Below are 14723 nucleotides of genomic sequence, written 5' to 3' on the forward strand. Positions count from 1 at the left end.
TCAATAAACAAATCCTACAGTTGTTGCAAAGAGGTTAATGTGGGATGGAATTGTGATACATGGTTAAGAAGATGAGTGGAACATAATGGAAGAGTAAAAACTAGAGAAGAAAATCTTCTAATCTGAGTTCCTGTCTGAGAAGCTCATTCAACTGTTTCCTACATCTACATTAATTCACAGTGTTCCACAAATTTCATCAAGAAGGAGAACCTTCACGGACATGGAACTATTAAATGCAAAGTCAAAGAAGGAACTAAATAAAATGCTTAAGGTCATAAATCAAGAGATAACCAAACTAAATCTAAAAATAAACATTAAGAACACAAAAGTCATGGTTATAAATAAGATAGGAGGTGGAGGTAAAACTGACATAAGAATAGGCAGTGGGCAACTTGAGGTAGTAAAACAAATTTCACTACCAGAAATCAATAATAGATGTCTTAAGGAAATCACCAGAAGAATAGCACTGGCCAAAGTACATGCCAAAATATGAAGAACCTTCTATTGAATACGCCAATAAGCATATGATTTGAAAAGACCTCTGTATCAAGTGCCCTGACATACAGATGTGAAGCAGGGAAAAGCTCACTTAAAAGTTGTGAAAATGTTATTCTGGAGGAGAGTTGCAAGAACTAGTTGGACTGACAGAAAAAAAAAGTAGGAGAGAAGGAAGAATTACTAAAAAGTATAGACTAGGTCAAAGCAAAGCAGATTGACCACCTAATTATACATGATATTTCCTTGCAGAAAATGTTCAAAGGCAACATCATATGGAAGGAAATGAGAGGATGCTCCTCATACACGGAGATGGAAGAGGATTGATAAAGAGAGAAAGCTGTGGCTGCAGAAACAAATTGTAGCCTTGACAAAAAAGTTGCTTCCTCAGTTATATAAAACATTTCCTATTTATCCTGTCTTGGTAGCTTAATATTTACTTGATTACATTAGATCAAACAATGGAAAATCCAGGATGTAATGGAACAATATTATGACAAAGAAAGTTGCTACTCACCATACAGTGGAGATGCTGAGTCACAGATAGGCACAGCAAAAAGATTTTCACTTAAAGCTTTCGGCCAATGGCATTTGTCAACAATAGACACAAATACGCACACACACAAATGTAACTAACACACACATGACCAAGTGTGAAAATCTTTTTGTTGTGCCTATCTGCAACTCAGCATCACCACTATATGATGAGTAGCAACTAGATTAGGCCTACATTAGTATTTTTGAAAGAAACAGTTACCTATATCTGTCACAACAGAGGCCCTCTTACAATATACTACTTCTTCTTCTCATAAAGTTTTCATAAACCCCCTACCCCCCCCCCCCCCCTGCCCCCCTCATAAAGCTTTACAATGAACACTACTGCTTGATATGTGGCTAATAGGAAATTTCAGTAATTTAATTTATATAAACAGATAATAATTTGTAGGTGTGACTAATGAAGTATATTTTAATTGATCCTAGCAATTCCCAATTTCTTGCATTATGTTGGTTGAGAATTTGCTAAATACCTTTGGAGCACAGTATGTAACTTCACCCTGAAGCCTAGACCTGTGCCTTGTACTTCCATTAAGAGGTAAACTTATTGTGAAATGAACATATGAATTCCAAGAACCTTAAAAACACTTCTACAAGAATGGGAAATTTTTTTTAACTTTACAGAATATTCTTACTGCTTAGTAAATGCTTTATCTACTTTAGTACATTGCTCCAAAACATAATTCCAAATGAAGACAGAGATAAAAATAAGGCAGCATCCTATTATTTAGGTTAATACAATGAGAGATGTTTCTTAGAGAAGAAGATGCTGAACTGAGCATCATTTATCAGTGTGTTGACTTCATTTTAATTTGCTATCCAGCTATCACAAGGAATTTTACACACAGTGTTTCATTTAGTGTTGACCATTAATGTTTGCTTTTTGTTTGACTGAAACTGCATAACATGTATCCTTGAGAGATTAAGAATTAAACTGATTGCTGTCAACCATTTGCAGACCTGTTCAAGTATCAACTGAGCTGCATCTAGTAATGCTCATTTTGGACCCTTGATTAGTATTCATGTGTCATCAACAAACATAACATTTTTTTTAAACTGTCCTTGAAAATCAATGGAAGATTATGTACGTGGGGGTTAAGGTGACTAAGTGGAAGCAGTACTGATACTTATGGAATTATTATTGTCATTCCTGTGACATAGTTTGACAATAAAACCCTTTTTTTGGTCTGTTATAAAATAAGAGTCCATGCATATAAAGAGAGATATCTTTAATTCCATAGCATTTAGTTCCCCATGTAGAAATTTATCATCTGCACAATCAAAGAAATTAAGGTCACCTAAAATACAAAAAGGAAAATTCTTCCTTTTCGGCTCTCTTAAGACATTATTTGTGATGTCTAGAAATGAAACTGTAGATAGAAAATGCCATGTTACCTACTGTGGAACACTAGGTAATAGACTATAATGTAGAAGAAATAAAGAAGTTGAGTCTCATTATTATTGTCCATTCATTTGTTTATCTTGTATTTCTTGATTAATACATGGTTCTGAGAAATTTAACATCCTTACAAGATTGATAACTTTGTGGTTAGGAAACTGGATTTCCATTAGACAGGACTATGGTTTAAAAATGTTTTTGTCTAGCCATGGAAGTTACTTTTGCAGTTTCTGATGTTTAACCTGTCTGTATCTACCTATAGATTGGTGGTGAGGTGCCTTGTTTTCCACCATTTAGAAAGAAATGGGTTAATATGATCTATTGGTTTTTCAAACTACTTTATCTTCTTTGCAGCTGAACCACTTTGTAATTTCTGAAAAGTAACTGTTAACTGAACAGTCATCAGTACTGCACTAAACACCTCATCCATGTAACTTATCTTTTCTTGAAGAATACTTTCCTCGGAAGTTTTACTGTAAAATCAAAAAAGTATTTTGCTCCATATAACCAATTAAAACTTATATTAAAGAAGATATCTGAGAAAAGGAGTAACAACAAGTGAACCTCATTTCAGTAGAAGCATCCAGTCCTTGGCTAAAAGGTTTTTAAAGACAGATCTTATACATGGTAAACATGAATAAACTGAATCCCTTTGTTTAGTGTTGTAACAAACATTTTTAAATAATATAATACCACTATTTTAACTTGTTTACTATCTTCCAGGTGTCCATGCAAATGGAGTAGTAAAGCCAGGGACAACTAGCGTAACTGTGACGACATCATTATTGGACTCGGATGAAAGTTTCCCAATAGGCCATAGTCCAGGTTTCCCAACATCTGGATATCTGCAGTTTTATATACTGCTGAAAAGAACGTTCCTATCAACTTTCAGAGATAAGGTACTAAAATAATACAATAATAGCAACACTCAGTTTCTTGCTTTCAAGACAGTTCTAGATTTTTTCTGAATTAATCAGTTTATATAAAAAATTGAAACTGTCTGCAGAGACTAACAAAACGTCTTTTGTTCCAGACACTCACATTAATGAGGTTACTGTCACATGCTGGCCTTGGAATTCTTATAGGAATGATTTATTTTGGCATTGGAAATGAAGCTTCAAAAGTTATTAGCAATGCAGGGTGCATATTTGCATCTGTTCTTTTCCTTACTTTTAATGCAATGATGCCAACTATTCTAACATGTAAGAAACAGTTTCTTTCTTAATTTTTTAATACATTTTCAGTATTCACATACTAATTAATGTACTAAATTCCTCAATTTTTTTTTTTCTAGTTCCTGTTGAAATGGGAGTCTTTGTGAAGGAGCATTTGAATTACTGGTATTCACTGAAGTCATTTTATTTTGCAAAAACCATGGCTGATCTCCCATTGCAGGTAACAGATATAATTATAAGTTAAGACAATTTGAAATTACCATACTTTTATGAGCTCTTTGATTAGTTTGTCACCACTCATACCTTCCCTACCATTCACTTCCATTAACACCTGTGATAGCTATTCTGTACATTGTTCCCATATTGTTCTTCTACATAATCTATGTCTATCTACTTAAAGTTTCTGTAATGTTCCATGTCTACCATATTTAAATTGATTATATCATTTTCTGTTGTTGTTGTGGTCTTCAGTCTGCAGACTCATTTGGTGCAGCTCTCCAAGCTGTTCTGCTCTGTAAAAATCTCCTCATCTGTACATAATAACTGGAAACTACATACATTTGAACTTGCATACTGTGTTCAAGCTTTGGCCTTCCTCTGCAATTATTATCTTCTGCACTTCCCTCCATTACCATATTGATGATTCCTTGAGGCTTCAGGATGTTTCCTATCAGCCAGTATCTTCTTCTTCTCAAGTTGTGCATAAATTGATTTTTTTTCTCTTATTTAATTCACTACCTCTTCATTAGTTATTCGTTCCACCTGTCTAATCTTCAGCATTATTCTGTGGCACTACATTAAAAAAGTTTCTGTTGTCTTCTCGTCTGAACCATTTATTATCAGTGTTTCACTTCTGTACAAGGCTACACTCCATACAAATACCTTCAGTTAAGATTTCATAATATTTAAATTTATATTTGATGTTACAAATTTCAGAATGCATTTCTTGCTATTACCAATCTCTATTTGTATCCTGTCTACTTTGACCATCATCATTTATTTTGCTACAAAAATATCAAAACTCGTCTACCAGTTTTAGTGTCTCATTTCTTCATCAATTCCCTCAGAACTATCTGATTTAATGGTCATACATTATGTTACCATTGTTTTGGTTTTGTTGATATTTATCCTGTAACCTTTCTTCAAGCCACTATCCACTCCTCAAGAGAAAACATTGTCCATTATGAGCTGTAGAGCTTTTAGTTGGTTGGGTTGTTTGGGGGAAGAGACCAGACAGTGAGGTCATCAGTCGCATCGGATTAGGGAAGGATGGGGAAGGAAGTCGGCCATGCCCTTTCAAAGGAACCATCCCGGCATTTGCCTGGAGCGATTTAGGGAAATCATGGAAAACCTAAATCAGGATGGCCGGATGCAGGATTAAACCGTCGTCGTCCTGAATGCGAGTCCAGTGTGCTAGTTTTTAGTTCTCTGTATGTCACAACAGATGTGACAAACAAATCAGTCTACTAGACCATATGTGCAACCACTTATAAACATTTACATGAACTGTATCAAATAGGAACAGAATGTTTATATTACATGTGAGAGAACAACTTAAAACATGACTTAAGTATATATGTAACATCCAACCACTGCGGACCCACATCATTCCATACAAGAACATCAGCTTATTTTCTTGATATATATGCATGCAGGCAGAAGTCTGAAACAGTTGCCATAGGCTTTAATGAAATGTGGTGAACATTATTTACTCATAAAAGCATTTTTCAGCTATTTACCTCCATTTCATCCAACATGTGGTAAGACACATTTGTGTGTCTGTGGTCCATCTCTTTGATCAGTGCAGTTATGATACTTTATTTTCATCCTTTCATCACTGTTTCCCTTCTTAGTATGCAATTAAACTAAATGTATGGGAATCATTTCATATACAATGGCTAGAAAAACAGTAGCAAAAAGTATCTAAGTTGCAGCTGTAAGGATGAGCCATTTTGTTTCATCCATAGTCAAACTGTCCAGACTGCCCTTTTGAAATGTGAGCTCAATATTGAGTCTGCTGTGACTGTTTAAGATAACATTTTGTACATCAAGTGCAACATGTGCTGTAAGTGAAGTTTGCAACATGTTAACAGTAGATCATAATATAATTTCTCATTAATCTAATCACTATACAAATATTATGTAAAATACCAATTCAGATGCATATCTTTTATTGTACCACAGTTAGTTTCAGACTTTAAAGTTTATTTTTAAGTGGTGTAGAAGAAAATGCACAAGCTGCCATACATAAGTGAGAGTCTTAAATGAAACAGAGGAGCATCTGTAGTATCAGAAAGCAACAGTGAACTGCCATAGCATTCTTTCTTTACCAGCTGAAGTGACATCACAAGAGTAAAGGGACAGAGTTATGAAACATAGAGATGAAGATTGACAGGTCATTCAGGACCCTAGATCAGGGTAGTCAAATAAAAGGAACTGAGGATAACTTAGAAGCAAGATTTAAAAATAAAATCTACATCTGCATCTACACCCATACTCTGCAAACCACTATAAAGTGCATGGCAGAGGGGACTTCAAACTAAAGCATTTATTAAGATTTCTCCTATTCCATTCATATATGCAGTGTGGAATGAATGACTGTTTAAACATGCATTGTAATTAATCAAATATTGTGCTCACGATTCATATGAGATCAATACATAAGGAGTGTTGTATGCCCCTAGACTCATCATTTGAAATGCAACTTCTTGAAAATTTCTAAGTAGGCTTAGTCAGGATGGTTTGTAGCTGCCTTCAGGTGTCTGCCATTTTTGTTTCTTCAGCATCTCTGTGACACTATCCCATGGGTCAAACCAATCTGTGACCATTTGTGCTGCTCTTCTCTGTATAAGTTCAACATCCCGCATTAGTACAACATGGTTTGGGTCCCACACACTTGAACAATATTATAGAATGGGTCACCCAAGTGTTTTATAAGCAATCATCTTTGTAGACTGCGTGCATTTCCTTAGTATTCTATCAATGAACTGCAGTCTGCCAACTGCTTTAGCTACAACTGAGCCTATGTGATTGTTCAATTTCATATCCCTACAAATTTCTACACCAAGCGTATTGATATTGTAGTCATATGATACCACTTTTTTTCAGTTTGTGAAGCACATACTTTTATATTTCTGAACATTTAAAGCCAGCTGCTAATCTTTGCATCACTTTGAAATCTTATCGAGATCCAACAGAGTATTTGTGCAGCTCTTTTCAGACAGTACTTCATTACACACTAAAGTAACAAAAGCCATAGGACAGTGATATGCACATATGCATATGGCAGCAGTACCACATATACAAGGTGTAAAAGGGCAGTGCAGTGGTGGAGCTGTCATTTGTACTCAGGTGATCCACATGAAAAGGTTTCCACCGTGATGATGGTTGCATAGTGCGAAATAACAGAGTCTGAATATGGAATGGCAGGTGGAGCTAGACACGTGGGACAGTCCATTTCAGAAATCATTAGAAAAATCAATATTCTATGATCCACAGTGTCAATATTGTGCCAAAAACACCAAATTTCAGGCACTACCTATCAGCAGAGACAACAAAGTGGCTGATGGCTTCATGTAACAACCAGGAGCAGCGACATTTGTGTAGAGCTGTCGGTGCTAACAGACAAGCAACAATGGGTGAAATAACTGCGGAAGTCAATGTCGAATGTATGACAAATATATCCACTAGGACAGTGCAGTGCAATTTGTGATTAATGGGCTATGGCAGCAGACACTCTACATGAGTGCTTTTGCTAACAGCATGACATTGGCTGCAGTGCCTCTCCTGGGCTCATGACCATATCAGTCGGATCCTAGATGACTGGAAAACCATAGTCTGGTCAGATGAGTTCCAATTTCAGTTGGTAACAGCTGACGGTAGGGTTCAAGTGTGGCACAGACCCCACAAAGCCATGGACTCAAGTTGTCAACAAGGCACTGTGCAAGCTGATAGTGGCTTCATAATGCTGTGGGCTGTGTTACAAAGAATGGACCGAGTCTTTGGTCAAAATGAACTGACCATTGACTGTAAATGGTTCTGTGCAGGTACTTTGAGACATTCTGAAGCCAAACATGGACTTCTTGTTCCCAAACAATGATGGAAGCTGGTGATGGTTCCATAATGCTGTGGGCTGTGATTACATGGAATGGACAGGTTCCTCTGGTCTAACAAAACTGATCATTGAGTGGAAATGGTTGTTTTCAGCAGCTTGAAGACCATTTGCAGCCATTTGCGATGGGAGTTTTGTGGATGAAAACATACCATGTCACCGGAACACAATCTTTCTTAACTGGTTAGAAGAACATTCTGTACAGTTCAAGCAAATGATTTGGCCACCCAGATTGCCCAACATGAATCCCATCAAACATTTATAGGATATAATCGAGAGTTCAGTTCATGTGCAAAATCCTGCACCAGAAACACTTTTGCAATTATTAATAGCTCTAGGGTCAGCATGGCTCAATATTTCTGCAGGGGACTTCCTATGACTTGTTGGGTCCATGCCACATTGAGTTGCCACACTACACTGAGCAAAATGAGGTCCAACATGATATTAGGAGATATCTTGTAACTTTTGTCACCTCGGTGTAGATAACTACACCATGAGTGAAAATTCTGAACTTACAGTTAATATTGTCTGAAAATTCATTAATATACAACATAAATCCCAACACACTTCCCTGGGCCACACCTGACTGTCTTGATCCATGGTCTTCAGGATGTCTTGTGAGAAAATTGGGAGTTACACATGATCGATGTTTTTGGAATCCATGCTGGTTGTCAAGGAAAAGATCATTCTGTTCAAGATATATAATTTCATTTGCATTCAGAATATATTCTGATAATACAACAAATGGATGCCAAGGATTTCAGACATTAGTTTCATGGTGTACTTCTGCTACCCTTCTTGTAGATGATGTGACCTGTGGTTTCTTTTGAACACTGGACATGGTTTTTTATTCAATGGTTCGTTAGTAGATTATGCTTAAAATAGGGTCTAACTCAGCTGCAAATTTGACATAGAATCTGATAGACATTTTGTTGAGCCCTGGAGTTTTGTTTAATGTTTCTGACTGCAGCTGTTGCTCAACACCACCGACATTCTATCGGTATCACCCATCTTTGCAGTGGTGTGAAAATGAAATAAGGCAACACTGCTGAAACTTTCTTTGTGAACAAACATTTGGAAATGAAGTCAGTATTTGTGTTTTTGCAATGAGTGTCTGGAAACTAACTTTGTTGCCACTAACAGCCTTTGTATATGACTGGAATTTCTTAGAATTTTATGAGAGATACTTCAATGATATTCTGCTATGATAGTCATTGAAGGCTTCATGACTTGCCCCCTTGACAGTTACACACATTTAATTCAGTAACTCCTTATCTATAGCTGCTTGCGTTGTTTTACATCTTTTACACTGTAGTCTTTGTTTCTATAGAACTTTCTTTATAGTGACTGCTTACGATGGAGGGTTCTTCCCATCATGTGCTGATCTATGCAGTACGTTTCTATCAAATGCGTGGTCACTTGCGAGGTCTGTTGTTTTTCCAAATGTCAACCAAAGTTCTTCTATATGTTCCTCTTCAGAGCTTAAAGTTTTGGTTGCCCTTTGTACTTTGGTAATCATTGTTGCTACAATGGCCTTATGGTCTTTGATATCAGTTTCAATGTTGATATGCTCAAAGAGGTCTGGTCTGTTTGTTGCTGTCAAATCCAATATATTTCCACCACGTGTGAGCCTCCAAACAATCTGTACTTGACAGTTGTTAAAGAAGGAATTTATTAATGTGTTGTAGGATGTTTGTCATGCCCACCACTTATAAAGCTGTAATTTTACCAACTGACTGTTGGATGAGTAAAATCTGATTCAATGATGACAGTATGATTAGGAAACCTATATCCTTGTGAAATTATGTTTCCTCTAGATTTCCTGGTTACATCTAGAGGCAAGTTTGGATATCAGTAGAAAGAACTGATTATAAGTTTGTGTTCACCCTTGATGCTGTGTCTTGTTCAGATAGTCTTGCAAGCAGTTTCAATTCCTTTCTTAATGGATTTGCAGTTTTGTCTGATGCAACAAATACTCCACCTCCATTTCCCATTTGCCTATCCTTTCTGTATACACTTAAATTTTCCTCAAAAATCTCACTGGCATCAATTTTAGGTTTTAATCAGCTTCCTGTGCCTAGTATTATGTGAGCTGCACTGCTCTTTAGGAGTGCTTCAAATTATGACACTTTTTTTAGGAATGCTTGAGCAGTTAACCTCTAGGATGTTAATACTCTTAGCACAAGGGACATTCCTCTGGATCTTATAATGAACTTCAAGATCTGGTACATCTTTTATTATCTACACTGGGTGGAGAGTTATCTAATGTAGAAAACCCTTGTGTGGACACACACAGTCAGTTACCTGTCTCTCATGTGTACACCTGACCCATTTAAGGAGACCCTAAAGGTTTCAACCCTGCGATACAATTCCACACAGTCAGTGGTCCACAAACAAGAATAAGAACTTAGCTGGCTTTGCACAAATACTACTTCAGAGCTGTAGAGTACAAGTACACAAAAATACACCTGCTTGGTTACATTGTCCTGGCTGACTTCACTGTTCTGGCAACTTATCAAATTACTGAAGTTGATCAAACAGTTTTATACTGGCACTGATAAAACCAGAGTCACAAAGATAGCCATGATGGGTAAACAGAAACAAACTCTATGAACAAATATGAAAATGTAGACAAGAAGAGGAAAAGAGTGAAACATAAAAACCTCACAAAAGTGAGCCAGAGGTACAGTGAGCAAGTGGAGGAAACTGACATGATAATTGGAAGTACAAATACAGAATAATTTTTTTTATTGAGCTCAGTAAGTTATTGACTTCTATTGAAGTAGTTTTTTAAGTTTGTTATTAACTGTATGTGTAAAGCTGTAAGGCTAATTCTATATTATTTCTCTTTTTCCAGTCTTTGTGTTCTGTTGTGTATGTTACGATAGTTTACTTCATGACATCACAGCCACATGAAACAAAGAGGTTTTTTATGGTGCTGAGCATGTGTGTACTTACATCATTAGTGGCACAGAGTCTGGGTCTGCTTGTGGGAGCCTCCATGAGCATAGAGGTATTGTGGAAGATTTTTTTTCCAGAATTACTATAATTTGAAATTTTGAGTTCTTATCAAAAATGAATGAATTTACCTAATGTAAAGTGTAAAGCTTTTTAATCAGTTGTATATATATCTATTCTATTTCTGTTTCAGAATGGCATATTCTTTGGCCCAGCATCTTCTGTGCCAATAATATTATTTTCAGGCTTCTTTGTGACGTTTAGTGCACTTCCAAAATATTTGCAATGGGTTCCATACATAAGTTATGTTCGATATGGCTTTGAAGGAACCATGGTTGCACTGTACGGTCATGGGCGCCCAAAACTGAAATGTTCGGAGATGTATTGCCATTTCAAAAATCCCAAGAAATATCTGGAAGAACTCGACATGGGGGAAGCTGTGTACTGGATTGATGCAGTGGCACTTGTTGGGTTCTTTATCCTTATAAGATTTGTAACATACTGGGTATTTCGCTGGAAGCTTCATATGAAGCGCTGAAGCAAAGTGGCTGTGATCTGAAGCTGGTGGTACCATTAATCTGCCTTCTCATACATGACAGTGCTGCGTAATATGAAGTCTTGCTTAGAAGTATGGCTTTCTGCTGCAAGGTGAATCTGCATAAAAATGTCATTTTATGCATAAACATAAATGTATGAGGTACTTTTTATGGACTTGGACAACTTTTTTATTGTCACATGACGTACTGCTTTTGTAATTAAATCTCATTTTAGTGAATGAAAAAGAACTAGTATTGCTGATTCTACAGCATACTGTAAATAGTTTTACATTACTTATGCTACTGACTGTATTTGTTTCATGACGTGAAATACACATCACAGTAATATCAAGTACTTGCTTATATAACTTACCAGTGGTTAATGAAGTCAAATATATACAGTAAATACTGTTTAAATATCTGAAGAACTGAATTTCTCAATAATCTCGTCCATGATCTTATGAATAGAAATATTTCCCATATAAATTTAAAGATCTTGAGTAAATTCAAAACTGTGATACAGAATCTGCATCTGACGTAGAACTGTCTTTTAAGTGCAGTACAGATAGAACTCTGTGGCGAGACAAAGTACTGCATAAGAACAACAGAGAAATTTTTTACCTTTTAATTCCATTGGAATTCACTATTTTTGTGCTGAATGGGTAGTATTCAAATTCAATTAAACAAACTTAATACATTTCTAGTTCTACTTAAACTTTCGTGGAGCGACTGTAAATGTTTTAATTTTTGACATTGTAATACATTTACAATAACAAAAAGTTAATTTAAAAGAAATACTTCCTTTTGTCATATACATGTCTCAACATTGACAGGTATGTTGAGATAGGATCGCCCAAAAGAGAAGCTCATTCACAATATTGAAAACAATAACTGATTTGAATTTTTGTTAAGGACTTTTCTTTTCCCTGAGAAGAGAGGCCTATGAAAATTAGCATGATGATAACAATTAATGAAATAAATAAACTTTAAGGCCTGAAAAAATGCAGTGTTGAACTTAGTGATAGTAGTAAGCCATCACAAAAACAAAAAATTTAGTTTCTGTCATCTGTCAGCCAGCTGATCTTTTTTTTTCAGTAATTACTTTGATATGCTTCATATTTTTGTCAGTCATTTTATTTACATCACTGTTGCTTGCATTAGTACAAATAATAATAACATCCAATTGCAAAAAGTAGCTTTGTAAATTATTCAGGAACTACACAAAAAAGCATTACCTAGCAGGTCTTTTTTTTAACTTTAGCTATTTTGTATGAGAATATATATCACTTTGAGTTAAAAAATGCAAGTCTCACAAAAAAATAGTGCAAGAAACTGTTTCATCAGAAAAAGTTGCTATGCACATTGACACTTAAATATTTACATCTTGTAATTTTAAGCTAATAGTACAAAAAATTTGTATCTCAAAAGTAATCCAAATTGTAAACTGTATATCTAAAATTTCCAGCTCTAAAACTTTGTTTCATTTCTTTCTTAGTTTATTGAGAGAGTATATTTAGCAGTGATAAAGCCACTTTATGGTGTCTTCATTTAAAACCAGTGAATGTTTACTTGTCATAAGCAATAACAACTTTGTGTCGAAATTTTAAAAGTGAACTTTCAAAGCTTGGAACTACAAATACTCTGCATAATGTGATAAACTGAATTTGCAGTTTTGTATGGTACTATATGTGAATAATGATACATAAACTTTGTATAAATTATATTTGGGACCATACAATAGACAATTATGTGTTACGTGTAATAAATTGTGTGTACTTTGTTTATTTATTTATTTATTTGTGTGCATCTTTTTTGTGAAGTCATTCCTTAATTAAATATATCCAGAAGAATGACAGTCTTTACCACATATTCCTGTTTATCTTTGAAAACTCTATGTTTTCACTGCTTAAGATGCAGAGAAAGAGGTTCAAACTCTTTGAAGCAATTTCATATTTGTTTTACATGTTGACGTACTTGTAAGTCAGATAGCTGGCACATTTATCCTATAGAGGTATAATGAGAGTGAAGCCTAATTGGCATGTTTATTATCTTATGAAATAGATTTTATATTATGTATTTTTTTAGAATGTAAAAACACTTAAATAATTCTTCTAAAAGTTCCAGATATTGCAGTTATCACCATTTCCTATTCACTGTGTATCACAGACTTCTATACAATAAAATTTATCATTTTAAGAAGATGCTTGAAATGATCTTTGCATATTCTTTCAATCTGGACCTTTTCTCCCAATCATTTTCAGGTATAAATGAAAACAGTGTACATATTACACAAATATTTTCTTTGCTTTTGTGAATGCAAACATTCCTTTCACACAGGAAGAAAGGTTTAGATGAAACACATATATACTGGTACTATGGCAGGATGTACTCTTCACAGGGAAATTTGTATGCCTAGGGAAGAATGATGTAGTAAGTCACAGATAAACCTAAAAGAAATGCTTCCACATATGAGTGTGGGCTCAAAAGTAATGCCTCTGAACTTTTTAACTGAAAACTATTGAAGATTTTTCAATAAAACAAACTTTATTAACATTCTACATCTTTATTCTTCATGGCAACATTATTTCTCAACACTGTCAGCCTGTCGATGAACACGTTTCTCCCAACAAAAGACCAACTTGTTGATGCCATCACTGGAGACAGAGCCATAACCTTACCTATGCTTGCACTGCTTCATCACTATCAAAGTGAAGTCCTCAAAGATGTTCTTTAAGTTTAGGAAACAGATGAAAATCGGATGGAGCCAAGTTGGGACTGTATGCGGGATGACTGATGACAGTGAACCCAAGGCATCAGATTAAACAATGGAAAATCCAGGATGAAATAATGACAATATTATGAAAGGGACAGATTGCTACTCACCATATAATAGAGATGTTGAGTCACAAACGGGTACAATAAAAATACTTTAAAAAATCTTTTGTTATGCCTGTCTGTGACTTGGCATATGGTGAGTAGCAATCTATCTTTTTCATAATCTTGTTAAAGCACCAGATTGTTGCAGGTTTCACAGCCCTCACGTGTGCTCTGGCATTGTCATGCTGAATGAAAGGGTTCTCTGTGTGTGCATGAAATTTTCTACAGCCAAACACTCGATTACAGCATGCAGTTTTTTCATGCACTGACATAGTTATGTTACACACTCCCATGTTACACATTACAATTCAGAGTCCTCTAGCTACATCAGAAGGAAGGGCAACTGAGTAATATGCATGCCATGTAATACCTCAACTGATATCGAACTGATACTGAGTACAGAATAAAAATTCAGAAGTGTTACTTTTCAGCACACCTTCATACTACATTGACTATTTAGTCATACTGATTATATTCTGCTTGTTTGCACATCTATCTGCTGTGACAGCTGTTATTATCATTTTTAGCTTACTGCAATTAAAAGAATAGTTCTTCCAGAAGTATTTTGCTTTTATTTATTTATAACACATTTTCTGTGGACATTCTGGAAATTGCAA

The 14723-nt window shown here is 35.4% G+C and overlaps 1 protein-coding gene across 2 annotated transcripts in view; it reads left to right on the forward strand.

Moving 5' to 3' along the window:
- Positions 1 to 13410, forward strand: part of LOC126416332 (ATP-binding cassette sub-family G member 4-like) — a 456004-nt gene extending 442594 nt beyond the window's left edge. For both annotated transcript variants that reach the window (XM_050083999.1, XM_050083998.1), the window contains 5 exons: positions 3173 to 3348; positions 3483 to 3651; positions 3744 to 3844; positions 10593 to 10748; positions 10887 to 13410. In XM_050083999.1, coding sequence (XP_049939956.1) covers positions 3173 to 3348; positions 3483 to 3651; positions 3744 to 3844; positions 10593 to 10748; positions 10887 to 11231 — 947 coding nt within the window. In that variant the 3' untranslated portion in view covers positions 11232 to 13410. The remainder of the gene's footprint in view (positions 1 to 3172; positions 3349 to 3482; positions 3652 to 3743; positions 3845 to 10592; positions 10749 to 10886) is intronic.
- The last annotated feature ends 1313 nt before the right edge of the window (positions 13411 to 14723 follow it).

This window comes from Schistocerca serialis, chromosome 8 (assembly GCF_023864345.2).
Source record: "Schistocerca serialis cubense isolate TAMUIC-IGC-003099 chromosome 8, iqSchSeri2.2, whole genome shotgun sequence".
Lineage (NCBI taxonomy): Eukaryota > Metazoa > Arthropoda > Insecta > Orthoptera > Acrididae > Schistocerca > Schistocerca serialis.